This window comes from Oreochromis niloticus, linkage group LG5 (genome assembly GCF_001858045.2).
Source record: "Oreochromis niloticus isolate F11D_XX linkage group LG5, O_niloticus_UMD_NMBU, whole genome shotgun sequence".
Classification (NCBI taxonomy): Eukaryota; Metazoa; Chordata; class Actinopteri; order Cichliformes; family Cichlidae; genus Oreochromis; species Oreochromis niloticus.
The window spans coordinates 5,348,465-5,364,421 of NC_031970.2; the positions used below are offsets into that span (position 1 = coordinate 5,348,465).

Genomic DNA, 15,957 nt, shown 5'->3' on the forward strand with positions numbered 1-15,957 from the left:
ATTTTTTGTTGTTACATTGATTTATTTTATCATCCAACATAACTCTAGTACAAATAAATATTTTTCTTTTAAATGTTCAGGGGTTTGTGAACTTAAAGAGCTGTTCAGTGTTCACTGCACACATAACCTGATCCAGGGCAAGTTTTGCTCAGAGTTTAGGTTGAAATCACATTTTCAAAGCATGTTCTAAGTATGATACTGAATGAAAAAACGGTTAATGCTTACAACCTTTGAGTCACACCTGACTGAAACCATGAAACTAACTCCTGTGGTTGCATAGTTACAGGAATTTGCATGCTGCCGGGACTGATTTACATAACTGGAATTACAGTAAACAGAGCTCAGATTTAATCAGATTTATCAGTACTGTGTCATTTTATCACCACAAATATTCAGTAAAATAATTTCACTTTGATCTGGCAACAAACTAAAGAGATTTCCTTCATGAGACTATTGTAAAGTTCCGATCAGTGACCTGAATACAGTGAGTAATATTAAAGTTGAAAGGTTCAGAGAGTTAAACGAAAGGCTGAATTATAAAAAATAATAATAATAATAATAATTTATTTTTATATAAATTCATACAATTTTGTTTCTACAGGATTGCTCTCTTATTTTGTTTGGAGCAACATGTGTTTTATTTATTTATTTATTTAGTTTTTTTAAAAATGTTCTTTACAAATTTTTAACTACACATTCATTTGATATGACTGAAGTAGAAAGCATTCAGTTATTTCTTTCTAAAGAGTGAAAGGTGTCAAACACCTCCTTTTCATCCAGCACCTGTTATTTCTAATCAGGGTTTTATGTTTTCATGAAGCAGCTAACACAAAGAAAGCCTCCATGTAAAACGTGTGCCACACCTCAGGGCTGGCTGGCTTGCGTCACAGTATTGTCACTGTCCGAAGCCACATCGGTGTTTGTTTTCTAGTCTTTATATGAAGTTCGACTTGGAGTCTGCGTCGTGCTGGGAGGCAGGCATTTGGTGACATTGGACTCCATTGCTAAGGTAACAGTGGCTAAGGTGACTCACCTTTTTCAATAGGAGCAAGAGAGAGGTCTTGAGCCTCCAAGTAGTTAGAATAGTCACATCTCTTAGATTTAACAAGAGTCTGTTACATAGAAGTTAAACGACAAGCTATTAAAGACAACCAAGATAGTTAAGGAAGCTTGATAAATGATACATAGACTCTACAGATGGCTACAAAAGCAATAATCAGAAATATCCACAAGTAGTTTATGTTTCTGACATAACATGCATGTATGCATGCATGCATGCAATTATGCAGTAGCAGCTACTACATAATAAAAGCCTTTTAAACCATTTAAACAAAAACACAAAAGACAAAACAGTCATTCATCCACCTACTGGCTAAGTAGCTGAATGAATGGAGGCAATAGTTGTGGCCTCCCATTCTACATGTGACCATGTGCAACAGTCATCAAACATCACAAACATCAACATCGTTGTTCAAACATGACTCGTAAACAGTAATGTAAAACCATTCATCTATACATTATTCAATGTAACTGGATGCTACTGTGGCTACATTTGAGACATTGTGACTCATATTGAGTTATTTGAGCTGTTTAAACTTCTCCTCTGTTCCATCTGCACTTAGCCTGCCAACTGTAAGAAATGTTACAGTTACTTTTTAATCTTGATAAAAAAGGATTTTATGATCTACCGTGTCAAAAGCAGAGGTCAGATCCAGTAATACTAAAACCACAGAGCAACCTGAATCAGCAGTTAAAAGGAGATCTTAGCAAAGCAGACTCAATACTACGTCGAGGCTTAAAGCCAGACTGGAATTTTTCACGAATACCATTGGTATCTAAGAAGGTCTGAAGTTATTCATTAGGGCGATCGTGGCTCAAGAGTTGGGAGTTCGCCTTGTAATCGGACGGTTGCCAGTTCGAGCCCCGGCTTGGACAGTCTCGGTCGTTGTGTCCTTGGGCAAGACACTTCACCCGTTGCCTACTGGTGGTGGTCAGAGGACCCGGTGGCGCCAGTGTCCGGCAGCCTCGCCTCTGTCAGTGCGCCCCAGGGTGGCTGTGGCTATGATGTAGCTTGCCATCACCAGTGTGTGGATGACTGAATGTGTAAAGCGCTTTGGGGTCCTTAGGGACTAGTAAAGCGCTATATAAATACAGGCCATTTACCATTTATTTACAGACTACTTTTTCCAGGATATTTGACATTAAGGGAAGTTTAGAAATCGGCCTATAATATAAAAGAACACGGGAGTCAAGATTAGTCTTCTTAATAACGGGTTGTACAGCAGCATGCTTGAATGCAGACTGTACACAGCCTGACGACAGTGATGCATTCAATATAAATAAAATACAAGACCCAATAGTGTTCAGGGCTTCCTTGAAAATGCAGGCAGGAAGAATATCATATGGGGATTTGGAGATTGTTAAGTGATCAAATATTTCTTTTACATCCGAAAGAGACACAGGCTCAAACTGCTGAAAGACAGCAGAGCATTTAGAAACTGGAGCTGGATGTGAGACTACTTATGAAAACGGGGTCCTTAAAGTTGTAATTTTATCAATAAAATACCTTAAGAAATTTTCACACAGGGCCGGAGAGGCCTCCTTATATGCACTAGCACAAGGATTAACCACAGAGTACAAAATGTTAAAAAGGGTGCGAGGCTTGTGGCAATTGGTCAAAATAAAATTTAAAACGCAGATTTAGCAGCTTTCACGGTCTTCTGATATTTTGCTAAAGAATTATGGAGGATTTCCAATGACACTTGAAGTTTGTCCTTTTTCCACTTCCTCTCAGTACAATGGCTTTCTCGCCTGAGAGCATGGGTAGTTTCATTAAGCCAGGGTTGACATAACAACTTAGTACGCTTTGTCTTTAGAAGAGCCACAGTGTCCAAAATAGAGGAGCATGTGGAATTAAAAAGGTTGGTAAGCTCATCAACCGATACATCCACAAGACGGTTGGAGCCATAAAGGGCAGAGTTGGTAAAGGAGTGGAGAAATTAGCAGTGGTATCAGAATTAATCAAGCGCATCTGACACACTGTTCAACTCCATATGTTGTAGTGTAACATCAAACATAACCGAAAAATGATCTGAAATCCCAGAATCCTTGATATCCATAATACGGATATCCAGACCATAAGACAAAACTAAATCAAGCGAGTGACCTTTTGAATGTGTTCGTTCACTTATCCACTGAGTGAGATTAAAAGTATTAAAAGGAAGAAGGAAATCCTTTGCTAGTGTATTTGCCTCACAACAGGCACGTATATTAAAATCACCAACAATTAAAATACGGTCATAGCGTAAAAACAGGCTCTCTAGTAAGTCATCAAATTGGAGAATAAAATCCTTAGCAAACTGGCACCGAAATTTATGTTTAAAAATCGAAGCAAATCCTCCATCTCTGCCAGAAATCCTATAGCGAAGGCACAATCCGGAGGAAGAAGTTCCGAAAATGAAGAAGACTCCCTGGGACGAAGCCAGGTTTCCGTCACAAATAGGAAATCCAGCCCATATGAGAGGAAAAAGTCATTTAAAATAAAAGTCTTGTTTGCCAACATTTAAATAATTATTTTCCCCACTGTCTGATTTCTTCTTTACATGATGGAGCTTTAACTTTCATTTGTGGATGGCACGCTGGCACACAGAGATTTCTCAAGATTTTCAGAATCTTTTAATAATATCACTGTAGATGATAAGATGTTAAAAGTCTTGGAAACTGCTGAACCTCTTGACTTCTGAGAAACTCTAAGATAGTATTTTTATTTCCTCTTACTGACCTGTTAACAATTAACCTAATTATTTTCTAATTATACTTCCAGCTGTTTCCTTTTAGCACCACCTACTTTTCCAGCTTATTGTTGCCGCTGTCCCAACTTTGGTTGACAAGGAGCAGAAGACCAAAACTGTTGGCATTGTGTCCTTTAAAACACAGGAGTGGCAGGCCTAAAAAAACATATCAACGGATGAGCAGAATAATAGTATCTGAAAGTAATGTCCTTAAAAGATACAGGGGAAAAAAATCCAGTAAAGAGCTGACAGGACCTGGGAGATGCATCCACCCCTCGATCCATCTATTGCCTCATTAAAAATGGTCTCAGTGGAAAGCTTGCTGTCAATAAGGCACTTTTAAGGAAGGGAAATGTGGTTAAAATGTCTGAGGTGTGTTAATTGGACAGGGTCAGTGGCAACAGGTGCTATGAGGTGATGAATCCAAGTGAAATTTTTGGGTTCAAATCATTGTCAGTATATATGGAGGGTGTCAGGAGAGCCATCTGTAAAACATGGTGGAGGCTCTGTCATGCTTTGGGCTCCATTTCAGCCAATGGTTCAGGGGATCTTGTCCAAACTGATGGAATAATACATGCAGGAAAAAACACACTTTGAGCCAACACATAATATTAAAGTGTTTCATTAGCAGCATTTTTCATCTTGATAACAGGCCAAAAAGCAGACAACATCCAAATAAAAGCTTTAAATGTCCTTTAAAAAGCCTGCAGAGCTACTGCTGAAAACCACTTTAAAATATTACAAGCAAGCTGCCGTTTTCCAGGCCGCACTGAAGAATAATTAGAATTTGCCTTATATACTGTATACTTGCACATGTGTATGCACATTTTCAAAAACACTGCTACACCCTTTTCCCCAGAAAAATATAAAGAAATGGCGAGTGGGTTTTACGCTGTACTGTAAAAATACTACTACAGGCAAAATATCTAAATTTTAAAACAAGTTGTCCAGTTTAAAATGTCATACTGTTTCTGATTTCATTGTTGGGAGAAAGGCATTTCACTGTGGTGGCTGGTTACAAATGAGAAACAGCAAAGAGTTAAATGTTCAATATTTCTGAAATATTGCGAATTATGAAGTGTCTAATTCTAAAAAAGAGAAAACTGACATTTAAAGTCTTTTTTCCCCATCACCTCGACAACCGGAAAAAGACGACAAGAGGGAAGAATAACTTCCTTTGGGGAAGTGGGTCCACTCTCGTGTCTGCAGCCTCGTCCGTTTAAACATTTCTGTTAGCATTTTTTTAACACTTTTTTCTTCTTTTCGCAGCTCGTAACCGATCTTATACCGTCTATGGTCGTAACCGTGTATAATGATGTGTTTACAGACCCGTGATTCTACACAGTCCGTGGAGTAAGTGTGTCAGTGGGCTGGAACAGGAACCGAGTGAGGCGGCTCGTTGTATAGACGATCTGTGCAGCAGTCTGTGCGGATCTGAGTAACTGTCTGGGAAGATTCCCGGGTCCGTGAGTGAATCCGGGAAAGTTTTACACACGGACATGGCGTCAGGCCTGTGTTGTGCTGTCGTGTTGGCTCTGTTTGTGATCCTGGCCCCTTGTGTATCCGGTAAGTTTAATTGTGTTCATCCTTTAACGGCCGCTGTATTTTCTTGTAGCCGCTGACCATCAATCAGTCTGTGATGTTACTTCAGACCACGTTTAGGGCGAAGTCAGTGACGTAGCGTTTAAGGATCCAAAAACTTGTTACGAAAGGCCATAAAACTTATTAAGACATGTTTTCTTTTCACTTTTTAAAGTTACAGTTTGTATTTTAAACCTTTTAATAACGCTGTAGATTAGTTTGTTACAGCCCCATTAAAAAACAAAGTCATTTTAAAAAGAGAAAGAATATACAATCAATCAGTATTAGTGTGTGGGTATTTTTTTTTACGTTTTAGGTGAAAGTTGTTTTTATCCACCATATTCTGGTCACTCAAGTTGCCCGTTAATTAATAAGAAACTTGAGAAAGATTTAGTAGCAGTAGAAACTACATCATTCAGAGTGACCACAAAGTTTTCAGGGCTGAGCAGAGGTAAGCGTGTGAAGATACCCTCTCTGTACCGTGTACACTTTCACAGTCACAGTGACAGTGAATCACAAATTCCCTAAAAGTCAACATGTTGCAGGGCTGAAAAGTGATTTTTGATTACTAATAACTAATTGATTTATCTGAAGTGAGCTAACTGTTGCTGCCCCTCTGATTCTCTTGGTCTGCAGCAGAGGACGACTGCCTGGCCTACAGTGGTAAGGAAGCCCAGGAATGCCATGGAGGATTTTGCTGTGGGAACTGCAACAACAGATATTGTTGTTTAGATTCTTCAAAGCGCTTTGATGAAGATAACCAAGAACAGTGGTATGTTTTAAACATTTCTATTTTAGAAAGTGATTTCTTTTTAAATCTCTCCTTTCGCCCAGTATAGATGTGTGTTTAAGGTCACCTGTGCAGTAATTTAGCCGTTAAAAACAGGACGCAATGTCTTCCTGTCATTAGCGTAAAGCTGAAGTGCACTCCAGACTGAAACAAAGGCCTTCATTTACGTAACATTCATAGCTATACTGCTTTGCTTACGCACTAGAGGACTGACAGCGTATCGGCTGTTCTTCAAACTATTTACAATGTATTGAATTCAGTTTACAGAATTTTTCAAGATCCCCCCCTAAAAGAAATCTAGAAAAAGGGCCTCTTGCATGCTGCGTGCTGGTTGTTGAAGATAACACACCTACACCTGTTTTTCAGTTAGTGTCGCAGAAAATGTAGCGCACTGTACTTTAACTATAGCATCAGGAGTTGTTGTATAGTTGAATGTTTTGAAAATTGTGATATTATAGTAAACAGACCGTAGCCTAGTTGGTTTTTCCATAATACTTTGTTTTAAATGTGTTATTTTTGTTCTCTCCTATTTTGTTTTGTGCATAATCCTTACTTTTCTTCCTTTTCAGCAGCAAAGATCCTGAAAAAACGTTTCAGCTTGATGATTTTGACAACAAAACATTACTCACTATCATTGTTGGCGTGAGCGTCATCCCCATAGTATTCATCATCTTCTGCTGCTGCATCTGTCCCAGCTGCTGCCTGTACAAGCTGTGCCACAAACGTGGTAAGTATTACTAGAACTAGTACTTTAATTTGGGTGATTTACATGGTTTTAGAATATGAGGCGTCGGCAATAAAATTCAACGTCAAATAATTTTTATAGACAACGTAATCGATAATGGCAACAAATCTTTGCAGCCCTACTTACTGGTAGCAAATTGTGTATATATGAGGGCATTTCAGGTCTCTGTTTGTTCTGTTTACAAGTGCATCTGCTGAATCAGCTTGAATAGCGTCTACTTATCTGCCTATATGTCTGCTAGAGCAAACCTCTGTTAGTCAACTAGAAAAGACAGCTGAGTTCCTCTGAATGGAGCCATATTCACAGTAAGTCGGAGCCGTGCAGGACAAAACATGTCAAACATTGAAAAAGATTAGTGATGCTGGATTTCACCTCCTGCCTGTGTGATGCAATATGCAAAAACCTGAAGTGTCTGGCTCAGTCAAATGAAGGAAGTACTTGGAACACTTCATGTGAACAAAGAGCTATTAGTGTGAGTCTTATCATTGTGTATGTAATTTGCTGTATTTTCTTTGCAGGCTCTGAGAACAGGATTAGTCTGACCATATCACATACCTAAAGTTCCTAATCTCTGCCATATACATTTCATCTTAACCCCCCCGATTGTTTCAGCCATGTCTTAAAGAAGTCAGTCTCTTGGTTTTCTGGTGAGTTGAGTATTTGTCTGAGACCATGAGGGCCTCGTTTGTAGACTGTTGGCTCACCTACCACATGATTTTTATTACCTCAGCAGTTTGGTCTGACAAGTAACACAACAACTGAGATACAGAGCCTCCCCTGACCTAATGTTTCAGAATCACTGCAGTGTCAGAGGCTTTATAAACTTTTCAGAGCTGTGAAGTTCCTTATTTGCGCTTTGTGTTTGACTAGGTTTTGCCTTCCATTGGTTTTCTTGGTGCCACAGGGCAGTGATTCAACAAGTCATCGGAGATAATTGCTGTTTAGAGTTTGTGCCAAAGTTTGATGCTGGTGTGTTTTTTGTTTTTCCACTTCAGGGGTCATGTCTTTACTTGACTTTGCTTCTGCTTACTCTGAGTGCTTTAAATTCCTTGAGCTCAGCCGTATCAATTTTTCAACTACCAACTTTAAGGTGCTCAGAAACAGCTGTGTGGGGCTTTGAACCACAACTCTAGCATCTTTATTTTTCTTCTTGTTTTTTCTCAAATGTCATGAAAAGATCAGCAGAGCCTACAGAGTATTGTCTGTGTAGTCAGAGAATCATTATCAATATTTCAAACCTGCAGACACAGCATAGCTGTAATGATTCTTCATCACACTGACTGTAAACTGCACTTTATCCCCCATTCAGCCGATATTCACGATGATCAATAATAGCTGGGGTTGTTGCCAAGAATTTCAGTCTTTACTCCTGATTATGTAATGCTGGATAAAATGTAGACTAAGATTTGATAGCTTTTAATAATGAAAGGGAATTTTTTTTACAGTTATTTTCAATAGGAAATTTTCATACCATGTACTGTGCAATGAAGCCTTGTGGGCTGTAGTGTTTTCATTAGTTTTCTTGACAGTAATGAAATTGCACAACCCCTAGGGCTGCACGATTATAGCCAAAATGCTAATCCTTATCATTTTGCAGAATTTTAAGATCACTGTTATCACAATTATTCATTCTAAATTAAATTAGGCCTTAAAATTTTCATAATAAATTTAATAAATGTCCATATCATGCTGTGATCCTGCTAGTGTGCAAATCTTTGCGCTGTAATAAAGCTGTTACTCATCATTCATTTAAATTCAGTGCCTCTCTTTGAACAAAAAAATTGCATAAGTTTAAAAAAATTGTACAAAAACTTAATGCAAAATTAAATCAACACAGCCCTGATTTCCCCTTTACATTGTGCTGTATATTGTGTTTATAGTAACCATTGTCCTTGATGTAAATATGTAAGAAAAAATTGTGTATGTTTCTGTTCTGTGTCCTGTTTGTTTGTATATGTGTCTTTCTGGCTGCTATTACAACCAAATTTCCCCTTGTGGGACAATTAAAGGATTATTCTACTGTTCTGTTCTATTCTATTCTATTCTATTCTATGTTCCTCTTCATTAAAACTTAATTGCAGACACATAAGATATTTTCTAAAAGTAAAATATAAATTCTTTCACTTCATTCTTGGTATCTGTGTGATGGATGTCGCTGAAACTCATAGCAAAGTACTCAACAGCTCTCAGAGCTTCCTCTACTTCCCCCTGTGATGCTTTGCATATAGTGCTGGTATTGGCGTTTGGAAAAGTAATTCCTGGTACTTTGACCTCTTACCTGAAGACTTAAATACTTACCTTGGCCAAATGAGGCCGTGCTTCTTCGTGAGCTCTAGCGATGCCACAAAGAGCTGTACAGGTTTGCTTTAATATACATCTGAGTTGATGCTGAATGATTCACCTTAGCAACCTTTGCATTGTTTTACTTCACCTTGCAGGTGTGTTTTCAGGTCGTTCAATAAGTTAGCTGTGCTGCTTTGACTCTTGGTTAACATCATCGTTCTAAATCCAAAGTATTTTTAAACAGCAGACGATGACCTGCTTTTGAAAGCGAGCTCGCTTTCTGCTGTGCCAGACATTTGATTTTTGTTTTGACGGTCTGTTGCTCATCTGTCTTTTGATGTAGTCTTACTCCTCCAGACTAAACTGAGGAAACTTCAAGCTACAAGATGCAGGGAACAGCTGTGATTGGCGCACAGGCATAAGGTCTAGCACTAATTTTGGGAGTGCTCAATTTGCTTTGCAATCAGTTAAAAAAGCATGCATTTTTGGGGTTTATTTCCTTTTTTATTTAAATAAATCACCGTTGCAGGCTGTGCTCACCCATGCTTACCCGTGCTTGGCTATGGTTTCTGGTGTTCTTTTTACACTGCAAATGAAATGTGATCGGTGCAAAGAATCTGCAGATCTACCTCTGTGCAGTAAACTCTTAGGATGCTGTAATGATTTCTTGTTGCTTGGTTGTGACCAGCCCCATTAATAGGCCGTTGTTTTGCAACTTTTTAAGACTCGATATCCCCCATCAGTAAATGTGTTTAGTCAAAAACATGTCTGAAATACAGCTCAGATAGTGAAATGTGCAACCTGCAGTCACAGGTCCGTCTACTTCTCAGGTTCAGAGCGTAACAGCATGTTCGTGGCCTCCAAAGTTTATTCATTGCTAAAATTTGACTCATAAATGCATAATTTTCCTCACAGATGAATATTTAAATCTGAGTCTCTAAACATTTATAACTAGACAGTGTCTTAATCTCAATTTAATCTACTTAGTGCTGATTAGATCCCATGTGTTCATTTAACATGTACATATAGTGTTTATGTTTTTAAATCATTACTACTTGGTAGTTTTATGTAAAGTGTTCATTTGACATGATTAAGAATGGATTACTGTACGTAACGTCACGTAATTACATGCAAATGCATGCCATGACTAAATTGTGTCCAAACAACCGATTGTCGTGTTAAATAAACACATTTCCATTTGGCAAATCAAACGAGTGCCTTAACCACACGCGTGCCACCCTAAAATGATCCCTTGCCACCCCAGTTTTACATATGACAGTGTTGTTTATTTAAAAAAACAGTATTAACACTTGGAGCCTAGCTACAGTTCACATTGAATATAAATTCTAAAACTGAATATATTGCAAATCCCCCTCCCACCACCACCATCATTAACAAATGGTTCAGCCCATAGCACGGACCGGCTTTTTTTCTTGTTTCCAAAAGCCATGCCTATGATTGTGCCAGAGCACATTTGTCAATGTAAAAAAAAAAAAAAAAAAAAGTCTTCTAAGGACGGTGCGAAAACAGTAAAGAAGGAAAAGTAGCTACCTCTTTCCTATTGGTGGAAATGACAACGCATGGGATTTGGTTGTTTAGGAAGAGGGGAACGTTTTGAGAGTGATGACAGCGAGTCAGAGCGAGCGAGCGAGTGAGAGAGAGAGCGCTTTGAGAGAGAGTTTTGAGATGTTAGAGATTTGTGACGTTTAACGTATAGTTAGTGTGTTGTGTGTAGTTAGTTTGTTGTGTAATCGTTGTTTTGTGTAATGTAAACACTGTCTCCAAGTGGAAAAGAGGAGTGATACACCTCCTGTTGTTTATCCCTGTGGTTTTCTCCTCTATCTTGTGGCAGACAATTTTTTTTTATTTTTTTTGTACTGGCACAAATAATTTGTGGGAGATCTTATTGTGAAACCTAATTGTTCTCTCATTTTAGTTATAGTAGTATTTTTAAATGGCTGTACAAAATTTAAAAAAAAAAACAAACACCAGATGCGTTGGCTTTATTTTTAGGTAAATAGCTGTATATAACTTTATTGTTTTCAAAATTTACAATTTGTATTTGAAGTTAGGCTTTGGTTTTGCCAGCCCATTTGATTTCCATGCCACCCTAAGAAAATTTCTCTAGATCCGCCCCTGGCCTTAGCTGACTGTTGTCAGTATTTACAGTCAACCACATTCACATTTCCGACTTCCCGTCAGTTTGGTCAGCTCATATTTGTTTTGCTGTTAGGGGACATACTTCTGGCAGAGAGGCTACAATAAAGTGAGGAACAGAATGTGGCCTCTTTGGCTTAGGCCGCTGGATGATGGGATCAAATCCAGGAATGCCAGGGCTCCACCCTGTGTGACTCATTGTTTCCATGACAACCACAGACTGGAAACATTAAGGCCAACCTGCGTCATTTACAGGAAGTGGTTGTGATGACACCCACTGTTTAAAGACACCTTATTTTCCCCAAGTTTTCTTTTTTTTCCTGTTCTAAGCAGTGCCTTTTCATTTACACAGAGATCAGTTTACACTCTGACGATGCAGGAGTGTTTCTTTGAGTCTCTGTATACTTCAAAAGTGTAAATCTGTGTATATTTAATAAACACACTACGTCATGTTTAGTTTCTTTGATGCAGACCTTATGGAAAGGATGATAAATGATGTATGTTAACTCAAAGTGCACCATTTGCTCTTCTTCCTTTGATTAATATTCATTTTTGAATCTTTCTTTATTAGAATATCACCTATAAGTTGCAATACACACTCAAGGTTTTTTGGATAATATGTAGCATCTTTCTACATTTCTAACCTTTTGTTACTTATTTGCTTACACCTGTGATAGAGGCCACTACCCAGGTCACAATGGTCAGCAACACTCCTCAGCATCCAACGGCAGCACCTGGGCCTCCTGAATCCTACCAGGAAATGCCCCACCATCTACCCCAGCCTGGCTACCCAGCTCAGCCCATCCTCACACCGCCCTACCATGGACAGCCATTCACAGTTGGACCACCACCATCTTATCAGGAAGCAAGTGAGTGTGGTTTTTAACCCGCCCTGAGCCCTATCCCAGGATGCAGGTTTAGCTAATGAGCCCGAGTTTGTTAACCCTGAGCTGAGAGAAACTCTGACTCCTTCCCCCCTGCTGCACCTGAACCATCTGTGTGACACACTGATTCATTTTCTTATTCATAGAGTCGCTGTCAACGTTCATAGCATGGAAGTTTACATTTTTACAGGAACTGAAATGCCTGTTAGATGTTTTGCTGTTTTGTGTGATTAACATGAGAGCTTTTACAGCCATGAATAAGGCTGGAGACAGCGATTACATCACTGTTTTATGGTCAGCTCAGAATAAAATCTATATAGTCTATAACTTGGGTAGTAATGTTTTCAGACTCTAAGCCATTTTCCTTGCAAAAGCTAAGACATTTCTTATAACATGTTTGTCTCTACTGATGTAATTTTACATTCAATGAAGACTCAGAAAGCTGCCTTGCTTTTTTCAGTTAAATGTGATAGTGCTATGGCTGTAAGAGCTGTTATCTATCAGTGAAGGCTGAGATCAGATTAGAACAGATTAAACTCGGGGACATTAAAGCTGAGTTTTTTTTTTCTGAGAATCTCATTAAACATTTCTATCCAGTAATGGCAGAAACATTAAAAAAGAGAAAATGTTTACAGAATAATTATTCAAGCCACAAAATGGTCTGACTTGAGGGTGGAGTCTGTTGTTTAACATCAGTTCCTGGTCCCTACATTTTGTCCCTGTCAGGTTACAGTTGAATAATTAGAAAAGATTGATTTAAAAATCAAATGCAACATTCGGATTCCAGCTTTCCAGCAGACATTATTCAAAGTGATGACGAAAGAGTGATCTCAACTACTTCTCTCAATATAAAGATCAATATCATGCTCAGCACTGAGTGGTCTTCATATTTCTCATTCCACTGGTCTCTGCTCTTTATTTACCTGTTGCCATGGTGAATCGTGATGTCACAGCTCCATTGATCGTGGCTTTCTTTCTTTACTGATGCAGATGCTTAACACTGGGTGAATATACTCGGAGTGCATTGAACTAAATCTGATCAGCTGTTCTGAAACAGGAAACTCAGAGTTGATCATATCAAAGTGCATTTTTAAACTTAGCTTTTTGAACATGCTTCCTGGAAAGGGGACAGTATTTAACAAAAAAAGAATATGTGTTGGCAGAATAAACAACTAGGTGAAAGGTAGGCTTTGAAATCCAAAACTGCGCATCTGTGGAAATATTAATAGAAGCTCCTGACTCGGGGAAAAAGGAGCTTCTATGTCCAAAATATTTCTACAGAAGCTGGTTTAGGCTCTGACGCAGAAACTTGTTTCTGTGCATCATGTTGTGTAAAATACTGTGACTGCCTAAAGTAAAGTTGAAGAATCTGTCGTATCATTGAAAATAAGCACAAGTTCGATGAGACAAATATGCATGTCATTAAAATGCTAGGTAATGGAGCATATTTGAAGGTAGATGTAATATTACATCCATATGTGTTACATCTACACTCACAGGTCATCCATTACTGCCAGGGACGTGGTTTTTTTTTTTTTTTTTTTTTTTTTTTTTTTTTTTTTAAATTTCTTTAATATAATATTTGTTCTTATGCTACAGAACTGCAGTTGTGGTTACTGTTTTAGCGTTGTCTGTGCGTTCAGTCTCATGCAAGCTTCTCTTTCGATTTCCAGTCAGTCCTGCCTACCCTCCGCAACCGACGCCTTACAGCCAGGCTGTGTTCATGCCCGGGCAGCCAGCGTACCCCCAGCCAGCGTACCCCCAGCCGAAGCCCAGTGCTCCACCTGCAACTCCAGACTTTCTAGCCCAGCCTGCATATAATCCAGATTTTGCTGCACCACCACCCTAGGCTGGATCGTGGACATCAGTACAGCCCCAGGAAGTGCTCTGAACCTTTTTCCCTGTACTCGCATGCAAGTCGTGTTACATGAGAACAAAGTGCAATATTTATGATTGGAGGATTTCATGCCATATCAGTTAACCCACATGGTTCGTGAGCACTCCACTTGGTTAACCCTTGAAATAATTCTTCAAATCCTAAAGTTTTTTCATCCACCAGCACAAATGAGCATTCAACATGTCAACAAGGCATGTAAGCCCTGTCTGCACACACAATGATCTTTTGTTTCCTCATTTCTCATATTGTTTTTTGATCAGCTTACAACCTCAATTCCAAAAAGCTTAGCACAGTGTATGTAATGTACATAAATATGACAAAATGCTAATCAAATAATATGAAATAATTTAAAATTAATTCTAGTACAAAAACCTTCATATTTTCTTATTATTGACTTTGTGAACGCAGCATGCTTTGACTCTTTAAATCCTGTTATAGGAAATGCAGTGCCTTTAGACAGTTATTGTGATTTCCTGCTTTAAAAAAATGACCTTGTGGATGATTTAATTGATCAGTTTTACATTGAGAAGTTTAAATTGCTAATTTGCTGTCTTTTCCTGACTTCTGTTTCCTGTTCTAAAACGCTCTCTAGATGCTCTTTTTATTGCCAGTGAAGGTAATTAGCTCTGAGATCTTTTAGCGATGTTCCAGTAATGATTCAGTTTTAACTTTGTTAAAAACAGGACTGAGCTGAAATGCACTGCCAGGTTTACCAAAGGAGTCTTTTATGTTCAGTGAACCAAACATCAACTTGATGAACTCGTGTTAAATATGAGAAAGACTTGTGCCTTCAAAAGCATGCATGGAACTTAAAATGCTTTAAAATATTTTTCTTTTATCTCGTGTTATTCTATTTATTGATCCATTTGAGTCACAAAATGACGTCACATTTACTCGGCTGTCTTAACAGTTTCACTCGAATGAGCCTCAATGTTTTGCAGTGTGCAGTGTTTTTTAAAATGCTGCTGTCAGTCCTGTTAGATATTTTAAAAACATGCATACATATATATATATATATTTTTGTATTGTTTAAAGTGCCCTGTACGAGTGAGGGTTTGTTCATGTGTTGTTTCACTGTTCTTATGGGAAAAAAGAGCCATCACTTCTGCTTTCTGTTGACTGAAATTACTTGAAGATCATTTTATAGATGTGATCTTTTTCTTGTGAATCTGCTGACCCAGCAGTAGAGTCACAAACTCATGTGGCAGTTTACATTTTGACCTTCTGTGAAAATCTCATCATCTTTCTTTGTTTAGACTCTTACATTTCAGTGTGCGTCAGTCGTTTCTCTGCAGACGCCATCTGCCAGTTAATGAAAGGGATGCAAGGTCACATGTTTGTAGTTTAGACAACTGATGTAAGAAATATTTTAATCCAAAAATACTTTGTGGTATGTTTTCCTTTTGTCTGAAATGTGTATGTAGGAATACTGTTTATTTGTTTTTTATATATTTCTAGTTAGTCATATTTAAATTTTGTGGAGAAAAAATACTTTATTGTGATGTTCATTAAAGTGTATATTTTCTTTTTTCCTCAGTTTTTGGTTCTTGAATATTATTAACAATGATCATACTGCAGTGTGTTTATTCATAATGCAGTACGTGAATGATAGCAGATGAATTAGGATGTTAATGTGTGCATGAACTACACACATTTCTCCCACTGCATCTCTAAGAGGAAAAAACGGTAATGGAAAGAATTGGACATTTTAAAGTGATCTATTGGTCAAATAATAAAAAAAAATAACAATTCTTTAGAAGTTTCTTGACTTTACCCCCAAAACAAGATTTATAAAGTGTTTTTCTCTCTCTCTGTCTCCCTTTTTCTTG

General features: G+C 38.2%; 1 protein-coding gene across 4 annotated transcripts; it reads left to right on the plus strand.

Annotated features, from left to right (window-relative positions):
- Positions 1–4,935: 4,935 nt before the first annotated feature.
- Positions 4,936–15,664, plus strand: LOC102082447 (protein shisa-5). 4 transcript variants are annotated; one of them, XM_005456416.3, is made up of 6 exons: positions 4,936–5,022; positions 5,119–5,357; positions 6,009–6,144; positions 6,732–6,889; positions 12,025–12,216; positions 13,905–15,664. In XM_005456416.3, the coding sequence occupies exons 2-6, from the start codon at positions 5,291–5,293 to the stop codon at positions 14,078–14,080; spliced, it is 729 nt and encodes a 242-aa protein (XP_005456473.1). In that variant the 5' UTR covers positions 4,936–5,022; positions 5,119–5,290; the 3' UTR covers positions 14,081–15,664. The 4 variants fall into 4 exon arrangements, with proteins under 4 accessions (XP_005456473.1, XP_025763198.1, XP_013130909.1 ...); XM_025907413.1 differs by having other exon boundaries at positions 4,951–5,004; XM_013275455.3 differs by having other exon boundaries at positions 4,980–5,357.
- Positions 15,665–15,957: the final 293 nt, after the last annotated feature.